This window comes from Protobothrops mucrosquamatus, unplaced genomic scaffold, assembly GCF_001527695.2.
Source record: "Protobothrops mucrosquamatus isolate PMUCROS unplaced genomic scaffold, P.Mucros_1.0 scaffold_257, whole genome shotgun sequence".
Lineage (NCBI taxonomy): Eukaryota > Metazoa > Chordata > Lepidosauria > Squamata > Viperidae > Protobothrops > Protobothrops mucrosquamatus.
In genome coordinates this window covers 3,314,350-3,336,499 of record NW_015386333.1, presented here as the reverse complement: position 1 = coordinate 3,336,499, position 22,150 = coordinate 3,314,350, and the positions used below count along the sequence as shown (strand labels likewise).

The following is a 22,150-nucleotide window of genomic DNA, read 5'->3' as shown; positions in this document are numbered from 1 at the left end:
CCATCTGTATGTTATAGCTAAAATTCATGCCTAATTTATCATGTAATCTTTGACTTGTTCCTCTTCAGTTTCAAATTTCAACAAAAAGTTATACATTTTTGCAGTCAGATGTTCGTCATTTGTACACAGATCAATTTTTAAATTCCATCTTGTATTGTTCAATTCCCCATGACTATTTATCTGCATGAAATCTTTATCTCAATTATGCAAATGAAAACTATTGAAAACTAAATCACTCTCCAATTATTTTCTTGATTTCATCTTGAACTTTTGTTTTCCTACATTAATAAGTCCTAATAAGTTAACCATTTTTTTGCCTGCTCTTTATTATAAAATACTTTCAGTGCTGAGAACATAAAGGTATCTGTGGATGCAATCTGGATTGATACTTATTCTATAATCTTAATGTGGTATTTCTCACATAATTATTTTTGAAATCTACTGTCAAGGATCCGACTGATGAACCCAAACAAGGAAACACCTTCGAGACTTTCCGATCTCTTAATGCAAAGCTTTATTGAGTACACCATATTGGCACATATGAAAGTAAAACCAGCTCTGGCTGGACCACTCACAAACCCCTATAGTAAAAACATTAACTTCTTCCTCTTCCCTCTGGGTCAAGTCACATTGTCCATCAAATTGGGAAATGTTGTTATGAGAGAGCATCTCTGGGTATAGCCAGATACCTAGCCATTAACCTTGATTCCCACGGTCTGCTTAATCTCATAATGCATCTCTCCCTCCACTATTGTTGGACTGGGCACTTCCTTTTAGATCGGCCTCAACCTAGATCCTCTGTCTGGTTTCAGCAAGCTGCAGTGAAAAATTGAGTGCACTTTACCCAATATTCTAGGCAGTTTCAGTTCTACCATAACTGAGTTAATCACTTTTACAATTGGAAAATGTCTTATGTATTTGGGACCTAGTTTCTTGTACGGAATTCTCAATTTCAAGTATTTGGTAGACAGATCCGGACATGATAGCAGTGTTCCAATATCTCAGGGGCTGCCACAAAAAGAGGGAGTCAAGCTATTTTCCAAAGCACCTGAAGGCAGGATAAGAAGCAACGGGTGGAAACTAATCAAGGAGAGAAGCAACCTAGAACTAAGGAGAAACTTCCTGACAGTTAGAACAATTAACCAATGGAACAACCTGCCTCCAGAAGCAGTGAATGCTCCAACACTGGAAGTTTTTAAGAAGAGACTGGACAGCCATTTGTCCGAAATGGTATAGGATTTCCTGCCTGAGCAGGGGGTTGGACTAGATGACCTCCATGGTCCCTTCCAACTTTATTATTATTATTATTATTATTATTATTATTATTATTATTATTATTATTATTATTATTATTATTATTATTATTATTATTATTATCATCATCTCCCACATGAAACATTTTTTGGGGAACTGGTTTCTTGTCTACCTGTTTCTTCTGACTCTCAGTTGTTTTATCTAGAGCTTTTTTCACATTACTCCAGATGCTCTTGATGGAATCCACCCATTCATTCAGTGTTACTGATGAGGGGTTTTTTGTCAGGCATTCTGGCATTGGCATAAACTCCTACCCTGTGGCTATTTTAAAGGGGGGGACCCCCTTGCTACTATGCACTGCATTATTGTATGCCACCTCAGCAAACACCAAGAGGTCTATCCAGTTAGACTGCTGATAGTTGACATAGGAATGAAGGTATTGTTCCACCATTGAGTTAGCTCGTTCTGTGGCCCCATTTGTACTTAGATAAAAAGCCAAGCTCAGACCCTGGGGGACCCTATCAATTTTATGAATTCACACCAAAACTTTGCCATGAATTGAACCCCTCGGTCTGCAACTATGCGTTTGGGCACTCCATGCTGTCGATAAATATGTTGAAAAAATGTCTTGGCCAGTCTCTGGGCTGATGGGAGGCTGGAGCAGGCTGTGAAATAGGCTTGCTTTGAGAACAGATTCACCACTGTCCATATCACTGTGCTTCCTCCACTCTCTGGAAACTCAACTATAAAGTCCATGGCTATTTCTTCCCAAGATCAGGTCGGATCAGCCACTTGCTGCAGCAATTCTGGACTCTTCCCTGGCCTCTGCTTCATGGTAGTACACACAGCACAGCTTTTCACATAGCCTTCTATGTCCTTCTTCACCCCTGGCCACCAGAAATATCGTTTGGTCAAGTGCAAAGTCTTTAAGAATCCAAAGTGGCTGGCTTGCTTAACATCATGACACCTCTATAGAACTTGTGATTGTAGGCTATCAGGGACATATAACTCTTCTCTCAACGTTAGTTCTCCTCAGTGGACTCCAAACCATGGATCAGTTTGCAGCTCTTGTTTCATCTGCTGTGTGAACGCGTCACTAGGAAGGGGGGGGTGTCTTCCTTTTTCCCTGTTGTTGGGTGGTCACCTGTGCTGCCAACTGCCTTGTGTGGATAATAGGGTTCACTACGTCCTCTCAAGAACTTTTGTATTGGGGCAAGTGGGACAGTGCATCAGCTAGAAAGTTTTACCCCCTAAGGATGTACTTCAAAGTAAAATCAAACTGACTGAAGTGTTAAGCCCACCAAACTTGCTTGGGGGAGAGTTTGTGTGGGTCCTTAGTGCCTCTAAGTTTTTGTGATCAGTCCAAATTTCAAAGGGGACCTCTAAGTATTGTCTCCATGTTAGTAGAGCCCACTGTCCAGCGAAGGCTTCCTTCTCCCATACCATCCATTACCTCTCGGTTTTGTTTAGCTTTTGGAAAGTGAAAGTGCATGGCTGCAGATGTCCTTCTTCATTCTTTTGGAGCAACACCATCCCCACCGCGACATTGCTGGCATCTGCTTGAATTACAAATAGCTCTTCAGGGTTGGGGTGTTTTAGGATGAGCTTCTCAGCAAACCGTCTCTTAAGTTTCTCAAATGCTGCTTGGCACTCCATTGTCCAATTCAATGGCTCGCTAGGCTGGGGTTTCCCTCCCCCTGGGCCTATCTTTAAGAGTTTCATGATCGACAGAGTGATTTTAGCTAAGGACGGAATAAACTGGTGATAGAAATTTGTAAACCCAAGGAAACTTTGCAACTGTTTACGGGTTCAGGAAGCTTGCCATTCTAGAATGGATTTCACTTTCCCTGGGTCCATCTTCACTCCTTCGCGTGACACCCTGTAGCCCAAGTAGTCTAGGCTGGTCCTGTAAAACTCACACTTGGATAACTTGGCAGTTTGGCATCCAAGAGTTTCTGCCTTACTAGTGCTCCTCCATTGTCTCAGTATAGATGAGTATGTCATCAAGATACACTAGAACCCCCTTATGTAGATGCTCATACAGCACTTCGTTAATTAATTGCATTAACATGGCAGGGGCTTCCTGTAATTCAAAAGGCATCACTTTAAATTGGTAACAGCCACCTGGGCCGATAAGGGGCTAATGGTTTCACTTACCATCGGGTCATCTTTGCCCTCTCTTTCACTCTCATAGAGGTTTAGCTGAAAGTCATTGCCAGGCAGAGATCTCCCCTCTTCACTGCTAGAGGGTGAGATCCCAACAACCTGGCTTGCCATTCAAGATTTATCTTTTCCCTTCTTGGGTGGTTTCTTTGCGGGTTGGGGAGTCGAGTTCCTTGGAACTCCCCTGGAAACTGGTACTGGGCAAACTGCTGACTGATGACCCCCTTGACTGCATCAGAAACAAGTTCCAGCTGGGCAGCTCGGCAAGTCTGGGCTCGGCATGGTGGGGTACTTTTGCCCCAGCAGTCATCTCCCCTGGACCCTCTTTGGACAGGGCTCAACTCCCCAGTACTTCTTGTATTCCATCAGGTCCAACTCCGTGTTTGTGGCCAGCTGGTACCAGTGTTGGATCTGGTCTAGTAATCCTCGAGGCACGCATGTGTGGTACAGTTCTCTATTCAGGCCATCCCTGATGTAGTGCACCAAAAGCTGCTCCGGCCAGTGTCTCAGCTTCCCCGCCAGTCTCCAGAATTCGCGAATGTATTCCGTCACTGGCCAGCTTCCTTGCCTGATGGCTCAGATCTCAAATTCCGCTCACTGAGCTTGCATGTTGTCCTCAAAGCAGGCCCTGAGTTCCCTCAGGAAATTGTCGGGATCTCCCAGCTTGGGGCTTCCTCATCGTGGAGCCCAGTCACCCACTCTGCCACTTCTCCCTCCAAGTTAGCCATAATCGCATCCACACAAGCCAGATCATTGGTGTACATCAGCCCGAAGCGATCCAGATATGCCCACACCTGGTTCAGGAAAAAAGGCAGTTTGTCTGGGTTGCCGTCTAATGTCATCCTAATTGGCAGGCCCCCTGGAGATCCTGGGGCGACCCAGTATGATGATGGCCACTTCGCTCTGTAAGGGAAAGGCCAAGGCTGGATACCTGCAGCTGCCATTTAAAAAAATGTCTGACCAACAGCTCCCTTGGTTCAACTGGTGCTTTCGGAGGTTTAGCGACTCTTTGGGCTGGAATGTGGCTGACATGGGGGGGCAGCAGTTCTCTGGGGGCTGGCTACCCCTGCAGCTGACATGGTAGTCATTCCCTGCTGAGGTTGAAGCAACATCCCTGAAGCAGTTGCTGTGGGCTGGCTGGACCCCCTTTCAGGGAACAGTTCCACTCCTGGGCTGAGGAACCTTAGTTCCTCAACTGATGGGCTGCGACAAGCCATCAAATATCTCCACTGCATTGACTCTTCCCACTTTGCGGCTCTCCTTTCCTTCCACCTCGGAACTTGGACGGACACTTCCCCAGGGGAGATCTATGGGAAGTCTGGTTTGGTCTCTTTTGGCATCATGACCTGCCATATCACTTCTCTAGTCTGGCGTTGGGTTATTGTTCCAGCCTCATTGCTTGCTGTCAGTGATTCGTTTTGGCGGGGTCCCATCGCTTGGGTCCCAGAGACTGCTTAACCCATGGCATAGTCTTCCTTCACCGGCCCCACTCCAGGCATCTTCCTCTGAATTTTCGCAGCTCTTCCGTAGGCTACCAGACAGGCTGCAGGGGCTCGGGACACCCCCCCCCACAGGTAGATTTTTAAAAGAGAGCTGGTTTAGTGTCAAGGTTCCGACTGACGAACCCAACTAAGCAAACACCTTCGAGACTTTCCAATTTCTTAATGCAAAGCTTTATTGAGTATACCATATCGGCATGTATAAAAAATAAAACCAGCTTTGATTGGACCCCTCCCAAACCCCTATTGTAAAAGCATTAACCTGTTCTTCCTCCCTCTGGATCAGGTCACATTGCCCAATCAAGTTGGGAAATATTGATATCAGAGAGAATCTCTGGGTATAGCCAAATACCTGGCCATTGTCCTTGATTCCCATGGTCTGCTTTTTTAATCTTTGAAGTCTGCATTCCAAACCTCTCCCCTCCCTCTAAGCTTGTTGGCAAATTGAGAAGCAATGTCTGTAGCACCAGCAAGACTGGGCTTCAAAACTTGACATCTGCATTAACTTTATTGTACCATAAAAACCCACGCCATGCAAAGATGGCACTGTAGAAGTTTTATTTGCTATGAGACATTTTTCCTTTCCCAAGACCTCTTTAATTCCTCCACTTTCATTTTTGTCTCCATTAAAATCATTTTACCATTTTGCTGAATAAGTTGTCCTTTCATAAAAGCTTTAATTGCAATCCAAACTATGCTTATGTCCATGCCTTTATTTAATCTCAAAGTATTTCAAGTTCTCTGCAGTCCTCAATTATTTATTCTTTTTGTAGCAAAGTTTCATTCTGCCTTTACTCTTATATATTCAAGTCACTGAGTTATGATCTAAAAGAGGTTTTGGTAATATCTCCATTTTATTAGTAGATGTAACAAGTTTATTAGAAATCCAGAACACATCTATTTTTAAGAAGTATGTTTCCATATATTTATATGCTCCGTACATTGTCCTCCATTCTTTCTTTGAAGATAGCCAGATCTCTTTTACTTGTTGCAGACAAGATACAATTACTGATGCTGTAACATTCTTCCCTAATTCTTCAAACTTCCTTTTTAAAGACTGGCATAATTCCTTTTTTCTATTTGTTGAGTTTCTGATTCTTTAATCCCTTCTTCAAGTTTTGCTGTTTTTCTAATAGTAGGAATTTTTTTCTAATTTTTAACCCAGAAAAGAGAAATAAAGAATAAAAAAGAGTTTTTTTTCCTATGTCACTCTTTAGTCTCTTTTGGTACACCATATTACTCCAGTAACAAGATCTTTCTGTTTCTATTCTTTCTGCACTTATGTCTTTATTTAGCAAAGTCAGCCAATCATCCTTCTTAGCAACTTTAAATAATCCCCTTTTCCATGGAGTTGCATATTATTTATTTAATTTAAAATACTTTAAATAAGGCAATATTCCAAATTTAACTGTCTCTTTAGTCAATTTTTAACTTTTGTATTTCAAACTCCCAGCAAGCTTTTTGCTTTTAATTCTTTTAAAAGTCTTTATATTCTTAGTTTTCTTTAATTTTTCCCAAGGGTGAAAGGTATATTCACCCAGATGGCTTTGGGCACTCAGTCTCTTTACACTTTAAATTTTCTCCATCCAAAAATGTTTTAGAAAATGGATTGGACAAACCCTGTTTTTTAAACAAGCTTTGCTTGAAGCTATGAGCAAGCTGTTTACTCCTTGGACTTCTGGCACTCTTATCTATCTATAAGAGTCTCCTTTCCTCCAAGGAACTCCTCCCATATCTCAAGTGGGCAATTTCATAGCTTTCTCCTTGTCCAGAGAAGTTTCATTTTCTCAGACACACTGCCTGGCTCTCCAGTGGATAGAAAAATCCTAGTCCACATGTCTTTAACCAGACGTTCTGAATTGATTGCTCATGATTAAAGTATAAGCAATTAAGTTGCTTATGAGAACTTCTGATTAATTTGTGACTTGGTGCCCATCCACTTCTTTGTCTTGGCCCCATTTTCTTTTTGAAGCCCAATCTAGTATGCCTCTCAAGAGCATAGTTTTGGGAGCCCCACTCTCACTCAAGTAAGATTCTCCCATTGTTAACTAAAACATAGGTAATTATACCAATATAATCTTCCCAAGAAAAAGTGTGTTAGCATATTAACCAAACTGGGGCTTCCGGTGGTGACAGGCTGCACCGAATGGCGGCTTTTGTTAGCCGCCCATCTGGGAGCGCGTCAAAGCCTGAAGAGACAGCGTTCGATTGCTGTCTCTCGGCTCGGAACCTCGTCCCTCGGGCGAAGGGGGGGTGAGTTAGTCCGGATAGGGCTAGAGCTCCTTTTCACCCCGGTTTTTCTTTAATCGGGGTTGAGGGGTGAGAGCTCGCCCGGAGTCTGGACATTCTCCGCGCCCCATGATGCCTTCGCTCCTATTCATTTGGAGCGAAGCCAGATGCAGCTCCCACTTCTGCTATTGAAGATATTTGGATTTAAATTATAAGCAGACGGAACTAAACAGGAGGCTTGGAGTTATAATGGACTTTTCATGACTTTGACTCTGAGAATATATTAGCATCTTCTTTATTTTGTAGAGACTTAAAGTGAGAGGAAATGGCCGTGGAATTGCCGTTTCTTTGGAACAGTAAAGAAACGTTCGCATTTTACTTTCACTTTCTTCTGGTTACTAACTGGATAGAGATACATTGTTGCTCCTTTTGCTTTGGAAAGTTTTAGCTGCAACGAATTTGTAATGCTTATTTTTTTGGTGATATTTAAGACTCTTAAGGATTACTGAAGTGATATTTAAAGAAGCTTGGAGAATGGTTTTAAAATGGCTGCGGAACTGAGAAAGAAAGAGAGAAAGAATTTTTTTTACTTTTCTTCTGGTTGCTGAGTGGATGTATTGTAAAGATTTTTTTTAATCTACTGAAAATGCCTTTATCTTTAATTACAAATGACTTACAGGATGTTTTGATGCAAACAGTTAAGCAATATAGAGTGGAAGTTAAAGATCTCTGGGTTAAGAAATTGGAAGAATTATATGAAACTGTGGCATCTGTTCTTCAGAGGTTTATAGTTCCAGATTCTACAGAACAACGGGCGGATAAATTATGTGAAAAGGTTGAAGAAGATGTTATGGAAACAGCCCAAAATGATATGCTATATTGTAGAGATCTGGAAAATGATAAGTATGAAAAGCTGGGAAAGGAAGCTGTAACAGATCTGGATATGGTCCTGGTATACCTCCCTGCTGAAATTTTGAGAAAAAAGAGCTTATATAGAGTTAATTTACGGGTCGTGCATCAGAGAAAACCAGCTGGAGATGTTGCTGTTTGTGTTTTCAGAAGATCTTGTTATAGTGGAATCATACAGGCTTACTACTTGCAGAAATTTGGGACACGTTATAAAATCTAAAAGGCAGAAGACTCATCGACTCTGAAGGTTGATTCGTTATCAGCAATGTGAAAAAGAATGGAAGTAAGGACTGTTTATGAAAGAAGGGAGAAACAAAAAGACTTCAAAGCCGGGGGGAGATGTAAAATGGAAGAGCTGGGACAGACTAATAAGGAAAGCTTATATCTTTAAAACTTTGGACTTGCAATGCTTTTGAAGTCTTATATTTTAAAATTTTGGACTTGCAGAGTGAAGAGACTCAGGAGGATAAACTTATATGAACGTTTTGAAAGTTTTTTCATTTAAATTTTTTTTTTGTGATTTGGAAAACTTTGGATTTGCAATATTATGGTTTGAATTTGTTATAAGAAATTAGATGATTATTTTAAAGGATTTATATTTGTTTTAAGTTAAAGATTGTATTTAATGGGTTTAAGATACTCGAATGATTATAAGAGAAATGGTAAAGTTTAATTTTTAGATATTTGGATTTGGGGAAGATGGATAATTATATTTTGAGTTTTGGTGTTAAAATAGCGTATAATTTTTGTTTTCTTATTATTTGAGTTAAAGTCTCTTTTATATCTGATTGCTTTATGATGTGTGTTTAACCCTGTAATTAGTTCTGGGAAGTCGGGGGGGATTGCGGGTGGGGGAGGGAAGATGGGTGTATAAGATATAGATGTAGAAATGAATAAATTAGGAGTATTGTTATACGGAGAATAAAGAAGGTGCTCGGCTGGCACCCCTAAACCGTGTCCGGAAGGTAGGAGTGTTAGAGGGGAGGAGTGGTTGGGGGGAAGTAGGTAAGTAGTGGAAGGGAGAATGCGGGGAGGGGGTGCTGCCGAGCTGATGCTAGGCGGGCGCTCTTTAACTGTGTCCATGGGAAGGAGATGGAGGAGGGATGTGAAGGGAGGTAGTTGGAGAGGTGGAGAAGAAGGCGGGCGCGGGAAGGGGGTGGCAGACGAGCAATTATTGAATTAGTTATTGAATTAGTTATATAATGTATTGAATTAGTTATTGAATTAGTTATATAATGTATTGAATTAGTTATTGAATTAGTTATATAATGTATGTTTATAATTGTATTTGTATTGTTTAAAATTAATAAAACTTTTAAAAGAAAAAAAAATAAAAAAAAATTAAGAAAAAAAAGAAATAAAAAATAATAAAAAACAAGCATATTAACCAAACTAAACATAATACTAGCCAGAATATTAAATATACCGTGCTTCATTTCAGTAGATCAAGAAATTATTGCGTAATTTTTAAACTTGTATAATTTAAAAATATGCTAACCTTTTAGTTTTTACATTGTTTCCACTGAGTGTAGAAAGTGCATTTGTCTCTTAAGACAATTATTTTAATGATGCCAAGTAATTTGATTTGTGTGTTGATTTGGTCTGTGTGTGTATATATTTCATGAACTGACATGATTCTTGGTTTTTAGATTGTGTCCTATCTACTTGATCTCCCAGAAAAAGATGAAGAGGAGGTGGAGCGAGCACAAATCAACAGTTTTGACAGCCTTTGGGGAGAGACAGGTAATTTTTTTAACTAGAACATTCATATATCTTGGTACATAGTGGATTTGTTAAAAGAGATTGCTCTATGAAAATTCTTTGCTGTGCCAAAATTGCCTCCCTAATTTTTTTAATTTTTGGAGTATCACATGTAATTAGGAAATAAAGGTTTTCATATGTTTGCCAGTTAATTACACAGCTAAGATATTAATCAAATAGTATGTGTTCAAGATTCATAAGCATTATCCAATATATTGGAAAACTAATAGCCATAGGATTTGTACAGATATAGATATATTTATTAGAAATAATAAATATTCATTTTTCTGTTAGATTGATTATTCAATCAGTAATATTTCTCAAAACTTTTAAATATTTTGATGCAAAAGGATGTATTTCAATTTTTAGTCTTTTTCTGTAATCATTCAGTTATATGAAGAAAGATCAACTGTATTCTGGGTTATAAATCTTGCAGCTAACAACAAAAATTGGCCCATGTTTCTAACTCATAGTGTACAATACTAGTCACATAGACATACAAGTAATCCTCAAACTACAACTGTAAGGGAGCCCTCCTTTTAGATGCTGAAACTAAACTCTCTACCTCTGCCCTCTAATCTCAATTCTTTTTAACCACTTAGTTTGCTAAATTTACTGCATGTCTGGAAAGATGGTGACAAATTTTGTATGTTACATACCTTGAGTGACTGCCAGACTGAAGAATTCTGTAGAAGAAAGGAGGGAAGCAAGCAAAGATAAGCTTTCTGCAGCTTGTTTTTTCTTAAGGACTGAAGAAAAAGTTCAGCCTAAAAGAAAAAGCAACCCCACAAACATGCAGCAGACCACAGCAGATGTTGGATTCTAAAGAGGGTCAGACAGGCAGCAAAAAGCTTTCTGCAAGGAATTGTCAGAACACTGAAAATGGCAGCTGCTTCCAGCAGGCATGGGGCAGAATACCCAAGTGCTGCAGGAAATCTTGTTGGAGCTGGATGGGGAAAAGAGGCAGCAAATGATGCAGTGTCTCTGAGTCAGTTGTAAGGGCAAAGGACAATAGGTATGCTGCAGCCACCCTAAGCTTGAAGCAGGGCCATATGGCTGTTAAGTGACTAATGATATCTCAAGGTTTACCTGTACTACAAGAATGAAATGGAATAAACCCAAATATACTGACCTGATCTCAGACCAAATTAGAAAAATACATACATCAACTTGTGATTTATTCATATTACATATGATACATTCTTCAATCCATCATTCCTTCATTGCTGCCACCTCAATAAATTGTATTTTTCCAGGCTTCTTTTGTGGATGTATTATTTTATTTATTCATTCATTCATCACATTTCTATACTATCCATTTCACTTAAATGACTTGTTGGTTGATTGCATTTTCCAATTATTATTGATTCATTTGCATTCCTATCTGGCATAGTTAACTCTTACCAGTGGGAGTGCTTTTAAGCGACAGAGCTTCTTTTCTTCATTTTACCGTTAATGAGGTTAGGGATTTGCAGATAGGATATTTCTAGTTTCTTCATCTATTTTCTATTGAGTATAGGGATAGTTGATCAACCACTTTAAGCCTAGTTCATAGTTTATACCTACATGATTATAAGCTATGAATAACAGGGTGTGTTTTTATGTGGGTTTGTTTGTTTCAATGCTATGGTCCTGCACAAATGTACATAAGTTTATAAAAAATATTTTTTAAAAACTTGAAAAACATGAAATAGTCCAATTCTGAATTTCTTCCATAACTGTAGGATTATACTGTGGTATGTGCACTGAATATAAACACATTTTCATTTTTTTCTTTTGCTTTAGTATATAAAAAGAAAGGGGAAACAATTCAAACAATCAAAAGAAGAAAACAGCAGAAAAGGGGCAGAAAATATAATACAGTATATAATTCAGTGTATACTAAAGAAGCAAATTATGAAAGAACTATTGTATGATTGCATATATGTATAAAAGGGGTGGTTTGCATCATGACAGTGCAACTTTGTTTTTGTCATTTTGATTAAAAGCATCCAATCCTGCAGACACCACTGATAATTTTAAAAAAACCCACTTTTAAAATACAGCATTAAAGTTTGACTACCCGGAATAATTTATATATTACTTCACTCCATGCTAATTACAGTGTGAGAAAAAATTATTTGATCCTCTGCTGATTTTGTATGTTTGCCCACTGACAAAGAAATGATCGGTTGATAATTGTAATGGTAGGTTTATATTAACAGTGAGACAGAATAACAAGAAAAAAATCCTATAAAAAAATTATAAATTGATTTGCATTTCAATGAGTGAAATAAGTATTTGATCCCCTATCAATCAGCTAGATTTCTGGCTCCTATGTATTTTTTATACAGTTAACGAACTGAAATTAGGAGCACTCTCTTAAAGGGAGTGCTCCTAGTCTCAGCTTGTTACCTGTATAAAAGACACCTGCCCACAGAAGCAATCAATCAATCAGATTCCAAACTCTCCACCATGGCCAAGACCAAAGAGCTGTCCAAGGATGTCAGGGACAAAATTGTAGATCTACACAGGCTGGAATGGACTACAAGACTATCGCCAAGTAGCTTGGTGAGAAGATGACAGCAGTTCGCAAATGGAAGAAACACAAAATAACTGTCAATCTCCCTTGGTCTGGGGCTCCATGCAAGATCTCACTTCGTGGAATTTCAATGATCATGAGAACAGTGAGGAATCAGCCCAGAACTACACGGGAGGAACTTGTCAATGATCTCAGGCAGCTGGGACCATGGTCACCAAGAAAACAATTGGTAACACACTATCCCATGAAGGACTGAAATCCTGCAGTGCCCGCAAGGTCCCCCAGCTCAAGAAAGCACATGTACAGGCCCGTCTGAAGTTTGCTAATGCACATCTGAATGATTCAGAAGAGAACTTGATGAAAGTGTGGTGGTCAGATGAGACCAAATTTGAGCTCTTTGGCATCAACTCAACTCGCCGTGTTTGGAGGAGGAAGAATGCTGCCTATGACCCCAAGAACACCATCCCCACTGTCAAATATGGAGGTGGAAACATTATGCTTTGGGGGTGTTTTTCTACTAAGGGGACAAGACAACTTCACCGCATCAAAGGAATGATGGACGGGGCCATGTACCATCAAATCTTGGGTGAGAACCTCCTTCCCTCAGCCAGGGCATTGAAAATGGGTCGTGGATGGGTATTCCAGCATGGCAATGACCCAAAACACACAGCCAAGGCAACAAAGGAGTGGCTAGGTTTACCGCATTGAATTATATGTAAAAATAATAAAGGCAGGATATAAATAAAATAAATAAATAATAAAATGGCTGCTGAACTCTGGAGAAAACATGAGAAAGAAGAGGCTCAGAATAACTCAAGGCTGAGTTATTCTGAGGCTGACTATCTTGTCCTTAAAGAGCAGTGAAGTTTTTGAACAGACTTTGAAGACTTCCTTAATGTACTTGCAATAATAAAGTAGCATTCCTGGAATCCTTGCCATGATCTTGCTTACCTTGAAAGGGGGACAACAATATTCTTTTGAACTTTATACATACATTGTAGATGTGAAATTATCCAAATGTATTTTAATACTGATAGTAATTCAGAGTACTTGCTAATAATGAAGTCAAAAGTTGTTTTAATTGGATATGCTGATATTTCATTTTTATCAGTCCAAATTTCTCTTACAATAACTTAAAAATGTAATTCACCATAAGCTGATTGAAAATATTATACCTCTGTTGGATTATGAATTTTAAAAAGTTTTTAAACCAGGATTATTCCAAAGAATAAGTTTGTCATATCAATAGACATTAAAATGTTACTTCCATCTTAGCATTGCAGCCTTTAATGCTGCAAAAGTATTAGTCTTATTATTAAAAAAGGAATTAGGCCCCTGTTTAATATAAATAGACTCGCAAAATTGATATTAAGCCACAGAAATTGTACTGTACTTCCTAATATTTCCTCTTTTTCAGCACTTTAAAAATGCTACAGCCTTTTTACTTATCTAATATTTCCTATACATCTCCATCAAGGTCCTCTGATTTCAAGCTCACACCAACTATAATTTTTGACTGTGTTGCACTTCTCCAGAAAAAGCAGATTCTCAGTTTGAGGTCCTTTTAGACTCTGTTGCTTGAAGAACTGAAAACTGTGATGAGGAAGGCCTACCTACAGCTTTTATCTGATGAGTCGGTTGTTGCCTTTCCTGGAATGGGGAGCACTGAGAGCAATCATTCACACTTTTGTTGAGTTCAATTGGATTCTGAAATTTGTTGTGTGTGAGTCTACCCAGAAACTTCAGTGGTACACAATGCAGGAACATGTAGGTTATAGGTCAGAGACTTTACTGACAAATAACACCACTCCTTTAGGAAATGCAGTGGTTGCCAGTCTGTTTCCAAATATAATTTAAAGTTCTGGTTAAAATCAAAAAGTCTAAATGGCTCTGAACCCGGAAATGTTCAAGACCATCTATTCCAGGTAAAAATCTGCCCATCAGTTTCACATAAACCAAGAATCCCCACATATCAGAATAGTTGTTCTACTGCTCAGATGTGGGAAAATTAAATGAGGATTGGCAAGATTTATTACAACTGAGGTGGGTGTTATGTCTAGTATTTGATAATTAGGAGAGGGGGGCTTCTAGGTGGCTGAAGGTATTAGAGATAGAAGGAAGGGTAATGATAGGATGGACAGGGGTACTTATGGTAAGGGGAAGCTTAGCTATTCCAGGGAGAGAGACATTGAAAATTTGTTTTCATTGCCAAAAAGACTTATTTAATCATGTTTTCTTGGCCCTCTTCTGTCTCCCAGCTTTCTTTATCCCCCCTTCCCTCCCCCGACTGTTGAGTTCATTCCCTCTTTCTCTCTTTAGCTGGGTAAGTTGATTGTGTGACTGGCTATAAACTCTTGCTAGCTATGGTTGCATTACCAACAGCTAAATCCTCCAGATGTTTCTTGAGACTCTTCAGCTTAGGTTTCAAAATTTTCTTTACACTGCCTGCTTGACGCTCCAAAACTAGGGAGGCTTACAGGTAGTCCTTGACTTATGATCACAATTGCGACTAGAATCTTGATTGTGTGAAGCAGTCAGTAATCATTAGGTGAGATGACATCTAATAGTAGAACTATTATGTGTCCTATTGTAGTCTCTTGGAACTACCTGTCAATAAACGAAATTATCTTATTTTGCATTTTCTAAAATCCTGCATATACAACCAGTGTACATATACAGTACAGTATGTAATTATTTCTTCAAGTGTCAGAAATACGAGGTATGAAAAATACCTTCCAAATTAAACATACAAAACTCTGCCTTTTTAAAGCAGTGATACTCTATAATGATTGATGCCCCCTAGACTTGGAAGAGAACAAAATGATGGCATTCTTTCAAATTTTATACTTTTTCTCTCAGCTCTATGAATTTAGATTCAGATCTAGATACATTTTTTGGTTTGTTCCCAGTTTGTTTGCAATAGAAAAGAGATGTACAAAATTTTCCAAGATCATAGCAGGTTGTTCTGAAGTCATATTTCCAATTAGAAAGGAATAGGCTATTCTGATGTTAAAATATGCCCAGTGAAGTTGGACTGGGACATTTTGTGGTCAGCACATTTCAATCCTGACACGTTTGGTGTCCTGTAATATATATATTTAAGAAAAAGATTATTTGAATTTTGATCCATATATCCATATATAAATATAATATACATTTTAGTTTTCAAATATAGCCTGTCATGCAGCTAAGCTTGAAAGAAAATTCAGGAATTGTAGTAGCTCCTCAGCACCATCAGTTCAATTTGTCCTCCTTTTAAGAAACATTTTTAGCTCCCATGTGACATAAAATCACCATAAATAAATAAATACTCCTTTTGAGACAAGAAATTAAATTGCATATCAATAGTTTACTGCAGTAGGTTTTGCTTTATTGAAATTGTCCATCAATAATACTGCATTGAGTTGTCAATACTATGAGAATAGATGATGAAATTATCATGCAGTGTTCCTTTATGTCTCATAATTTTATATCCTAGAAACTATGATGTATTCTAATATACACATGAGAAACTTTTTTGTAATTATCTTACTCTTAAAACTATTTTTATGGATCAAATAGCATAATCATACTAGCTTTTAAGGATGTAGAAAAATAACTTTTTCTGTTTACTTCAACAAATGAGCTCTAATTCCAGTCCAGAAGTATTTTTTATGTACATATACAAACTATCAAATTACATAGAGTTCTACATGTAGCAGTACTGAAGAACAACTCTAATTATCAGCAGTGCTAAGGGATGGAAATTCTTGCAAAGGGATAAAACTAAATACATTTATTAAAGTAAGAAATATTACTCATTCTCCAGAAGTTGCCTTTAACAAGCTAGTCTTTGAAAAGTCTTGGAAACTATAGTCAGAAGCCATTCCATTTTCCTTTCTTTCTTTCTTTTCTCAATTTTGGGTTCTTCTTAAAGTAGATTGTGACTCTATAATTAGTTTTTTCTAATCAGTCTTTTATCTCTTCAGCTCTAACTGCTGCAGCAGGAAGAGGCAAGTTGGATGTTTGTCGTCTGCTTCTAGAGCAAGGAGCAGCTGTAGCCCAGCCCAACCGACGAGGGATTGTTCCTTTATTCAGTGCCGTTAGGCAAGGCCATTGGCAGGTAACAGAATAAGAGAGAGTGAAAAGCTGTTCCCTACTCTATTATAATACAGCTATACTGCTGTAATAAAATGTATACCCTGTACATTTTGGGGAGCACATTTGTTATTTTCATCAGCCAAAGTATGTGAGCCTCTTGTTAGTAAGAGTAACATGAGAAAACTGCAGGGACTTGTCCAGTTAGTCTCCAAGAATTATGTATGATTAAAAGGAGGGGGGGGGAATAAGTTTTTGGCATGTTGGAATACCCTGGGGAACCTGAGGCCATTTTCAATAAATTGGCATTCATTGCTATAGGATTTTTTAAAGGGCATAAGTAAATTCATTCATTTATTCAATCATTCATTCATTTTAAGGTGTAATGGGCTTTGTCTTCTTATTTGTTATTTGTTTACCACATTGCCATTTTTATTGAGCAGCTAGGATATTTCTCTTTCTTTTTAAAAAAAGGGTATTAAACATTTTAGAGAGAAACATTTTAGAGACATAAGCAAAAGAACAAAAAAACAAAACAAAACCTTCAGATAAAGTGAATTAAAAAGCACAGTGAGTAAACAGAATATGAAATCTTAGTATTATATACCTGTAGTATAGCATTAAATATAAATATTTGAATATATTATAATGCTTTAAGAAACTAAGGTTCTAAGCATAGATGAATCACCAAATAAAACCATAAACTATAGTAGCCTGAGTCTGAAAATCTGTTCTGATTTAAATATCCCATTAAATTGAAATATAGACATTACATTGAAAAATTCAATTTTTAGATATGGTACAAATCCATATATTGAACTGTAGTCCTGGAATGGTTTCTACTTTGTATTAAATTCCATAACATGTTTACTTTTAAGGTACAGTGTTATTTTGGAGGTAAAAGCATAGTCCTGTAACTTAGTAAATTATTCATTCAAAGAAAGAATCAGAAAATTTTCCAATAAGAAACACATAATACCTTTGAAACAGTTAACTTATATGGAGCTAATTGAGTATACACAGAGCAGGCATGTCAAACTCGCGACATCACGTGACGTCGCGCAACGTATCGGAGCTTTTTTGCCATTGCCGGCAATGGGGTGGGCGCGGCTCCGGTATGATGAAACCGGCCCATGGGCCGGCAGTTTGACACCCCTGACATAGAGGGAATATATGGTTTAGTAAAATTTAATAAAAATATCACAGGCTGAAATGGAAATTCAGCATTTACACATTTATATTCCATCCTTATATTACTTTACAAAATAGTTGTGTTACAACATTGCCATAAAATATGAAAAAAAAAATTGATTTGCTCGTTACATTTTCAATCATTTTAAAAAATGATTTTTCCATTTTAGCAACCAAAACTGAAGTGATGTATCAATGGTAAAACAATTCATTTTTCTCTAATATTCAGAGTAAATTTAATCTTCTTATACTAAAATTCCCATTATTGCATCTCTGTTATTACATTCAAATTCTGCATCCATTTAATCATGCAATCTTTTATTTGTTTGTATTATGAGTCTTGCCACCAATAATAACATGTTCAGAATTATATATTATGACGTTTTTTAATTAAGTCAAGTCTCTCAATATTCCCCCTTGTTTCAATAATTGTTTTATTGCTGTTCTACTTATTTGAAGATGCCGAAACCAGCCATATAAACTAGATTATTCTAAAACTAAACTTTTAAGAGATTTCATCATTCTCTTATTGATAATTCAAATTTACAGTCTAGTGAATTATTAAGAATTTTGTTAGTATTTGCCTCTTCATTGAAGTAAACATTTAAGAACAACTTTGGAGGTTTGAGAAAAACTGGACACTCTTTTCCTTTATTTTTCATAGAAATTCATGATCTTCTACGTATTGTTTATTTCTGGTTACACAAATATTTTAAGGTGATCCAGACCACATGGAAGTCTTGCCCCTTCTGTAGAAGCAGCCAGCTTCTATACAATTGGTTATGAAACACATGTTAAACAACTAGCATGTTTGAAATTCAAATCTGCTAATCCACCTCACTTTAATCTTGTAAAGTCCAAAATATAATCCTTGGTTTATTATTGGATCACTATAGGTAGTCCTTAGGCAATCCCAGCAGTCGCAATTGCTTTCATAAAGCAGGACCGTGCACATTAAGAGAGGATCTCACACGACCGTGATGTGGGAAGGCATTGAGTTAGTTATATATTCATTTTAATTGCTTCAAATCATTCAGTAATATATACTCCTGTTTTTCTGTGGCTCTTTTTCTTTCTGATGCCAGAGAGATTAACAAATATATCAAAAATACCTAACTAGCACCCAATACCATAAAGAATCATTAGAACTTAATTGATTTGAAAGAAATTACTTAGTTCCTAATAACACTTTTAATATCCTTATGTACTTATAGTGGTTCATGAAATCTCTACCTGTTGGATCTGGACTAGACATTCCTTGATTTAATCTTACAATTATTTGATTTTGATCTATATCAAAAATATAACTTGAGGCAATTGTTATTTTTCCAGATTCAATCTGAAAATATAATAATTTTTTCTTGTTCATCTTGGATTTATTTTTCTAAAGTCTAAGGTAAAATTTATATGTATATAACTGAGAGTATTAAAGGTAAACTGTTCCAACTAAAGCTGCCTTCTTCAACTGACTGATGGTGATTTTTTTCAGTGCTAATGGTGTTCAAGGGGTGTTACAGATGTTTTGAGATTGCACCCATGGAGCCTATTTGGTAGTATCTTCGCTTTATTTTGGCACAGTCATTCTATTTCTATTTGCAGATCTTTGTATTTTTCTTTTATTCTGCTGTCTCCAGGTACTGCAACAGCCTTTTTTGTTTTTCTTATCCATAGTTGTTAAATGTTGTCTGTTTTAATTCTAAAAATCCAGAGCACTGTAGCTTCTTCGTTTTCTATTACTTTATTATGGTCCTACCAGTTTTTGCTCAAAGGCAAGTTATATTTGTTGCAGATATTACAATGCACTATTGTTGCTACTTTGTTTTTACTTTACTGCTGTTTGTAGTCAGTCTGTAAAATCTTCTTGCAGCAGTTAACTAGTTGGTGCACTGTTTCTTCAGCTTGTGCTTGCTGCTCCATTTTAATAAAAGTAGTCACAAATGTAGCACATTTAGCGGGTCAAGACTCCTTTTCTACAAGCAGTCTTGCAGAGTCCTTTTGTCTGAAATGGTATAGAGCTTCCTCCCTGAGCAGTGGGTTGGACTAGGAGACCTCCAAGGTTCCTTCCAACTCTGTTATTCTGTTACTCTATTCTGCTCTATGCACTTTGCAGCTGACTGAGCTCTTGCATTAGGTGGGGGGTGGTAATTCCATGGCTTCATCTTCAGAGAGCGATGGCAACTGTTTGCGGATTACTGGCCTATCCAATCTCTGTGCCTGCTCAGATTGCAGTCCATCTGTTGATACTGGCGCTGGCTGCTTTTGTCTGTGGGCATTTCTAGAACTGGCTCTGGCTCCTTATCGGTTTTCTCCTCTCACTCCAACTAAGAGTTCACCATGATAAGCTGTGTATGTGGAAAATGTTGAGCAGTGATTCTATTTCAGATATTGTTTTTCCATTCAACTTCAGATCATCTATGTAAAGGGGGAGATCTTAGCAAATGTTTTTGGTGTTTGCGTTACTTATTCAGTATTGTTGATAGAGGAATCAATGCAATAATAAATAGTAGTGGTCATAGTGAATTTCCATGAAAGATGCCCTCATTGATATTAACCTCTCCTAATCTATCACCACTGACCAATAACTTTGTCTTTCATTGTGCCATTGATCTTTGCATAAAGCTTCTGATGTGTGTATTGACTAGGCACTTGATTATCCAATCATGTGAAAGGAAATCAAATGCCTTCACATAATGAATCCATGCTACATTCAAGTTGATCTTCCTTCTCTTGCAGTTTTCCAAAACCATCTTGCCAATTAGGAGCTGATCTTTTGCTCCTCTGCTGTTTGCGTGGTTTCCTTTCTGCTCGGGTAGCTAGATGCTGTTGGACTGCATCAGCTACCACATCAGTTAGCAATTTGAAAGTTGTTGGTAAGCAGGTGATTGGCCTGTAGTTGCCTAGTGCTGCCCCTTTTGTTGGATCTTTCATTATCAGGTAGGTTTTACCAGATGTTAACCAATCTTAAGTTTCACCTCTTAATTTAATAATTGTTTGGCGATGAGTGAGTGTAGACCAATCAGATGTTTCAACCCAAAACCATGCAGTTCATCTTCACCTGATGCTGACCAACTCTTGACCTTTCATGCTTTTTCTCCACCATTTCTGCTGTTATTACAAGTTCAGCTTCTTTTTTTTATTCTTATCCACCTCTTGTATCCAAACTGCATCCTTGTACTTTTTGGGATTATCCTATAGCTGCACCCAGAATTGCACTGTTTCTTCTTTGTCAAGTCCATTGCAGTCTCTCCATTGATGGATTGGCAGAAATGTTTCTGATTTGACTGACATTGGAGATTAGCTGAATTAAGGATAATTCCAAATGTCCAATCTGCAATTCTTAATTTCTTTATTCTGTTCTACTTGAGCTGATAATTTATCAAATGTATGATTAATATTCATCTTAAAAGAATTGAATTTCACTTCCATATTTTCATGTATTTCTTGAATTATATTAAAGAGGTTATTTTCTATTGTATGAAACCTATCTGCAAAAAATCTTAATAGACTAGGTAGAATAGAATATTTATTAATTTAGTTATTTGACTACATCAAAAGAGAAAAACTTATACAAATAGATACAAAGAAGATAATAGAACATATTCATAATAATTGATCACCCCTGCAGTTAATCACAATATTATCTAAATATTCTGTTATCTTCAAAATGGCCTTTGATATAAAGAATGTAATCTTGCTAGTAATGTGCAAGTTTGTTCCCTGCAAAAAATTACTAGATGGCTTTGAATATACTCACCTGTGCCCTTATGGCTGGAGTTGGTATTCATCTCCAGAGACATTTCATGTATCTATGTCACTATAGCTTCTACTGTGGGCAAGAACCCTTATGAAGAAATGGAGTAGCCTCATAGTCAATAGAAGAGTGGGAAAAGCAGTATTGGGATACTGTCTCAAAAACGACAGAATGATCTTGATTCAAATCCAGGGCAAACCATTCAGCATCAAGTAGTCCAAATCTATGCCACAACCACTGATTCTGAAGAAGCTGAAGTTACCTATTGTTTTATGGTTCTATGAAGACCTACATCACTTCTAGAACTAATACAAAAAAAAGATATAGAGAATTGGAATGCTAAAGTAGGAAGTCAAGAGATAACTGGAATAACAAGCAAATTTGGCCTTGGAATACAGAATGAAGCAGGGCAAACTTTTGTCAAGGGAACATGCTGGTCATAGCAAATATTCTTTTCAAAGAACCCAAGAGGTGACTCTACACATAGATATCACCAGATGGTCAATACCGAACTCAGATTGATTATGTGCTTTGCAGCCAAAGATGGAGAAGCTATCACCTGGGGATGACTAAGATTGAAACATTCAGACTTAAGTTGAAGAAAGTAGAAAAAACCACTAGGCCATTCAAGTATGACCTAACTTATATCCCATATGTATATATAGTGAAGGTAATGAGTATGTTTAAGGGATTAGATCTGGTAGTAGAGTGCCTGAAGAACTGTGGATGAAGATTGATATCATTATACAGAAGGCAGCAATTAAAACTATCCCAAAGAAAAAGAAATGTAAGAAA

At 37.5% G+C, this 22,150-nt stretch overlaps 1 protein-coding gene across 1 annotated transcript in view; it reads left to right on the top strand.

Annotated features, from left to right (window-relative positions):
• The window catches only part of TANC2 (tetratricopeptide repeat, ankyrin repeat and coiled-coil containing 2), a 525,040-nt gene that overhangs the window by 476,437 nt on the left and 26,453 nt on the right, over positions 1–22,150 (top strand). Inside the window, exons 18-19 of the mRNA XM_015831510.1 lie at positions 9,704–9,797; positions 16,305–16,438. Of these exons, the coding sequence (XP_015686996.1) occupies positions 9,704–9,797; positions 16,305–16,438 (228 nt within the window). The remainder of the gene's footprint in view (positions 1–9,703; positions 9,798–16,304; positions 16,439–22,150) is intronic.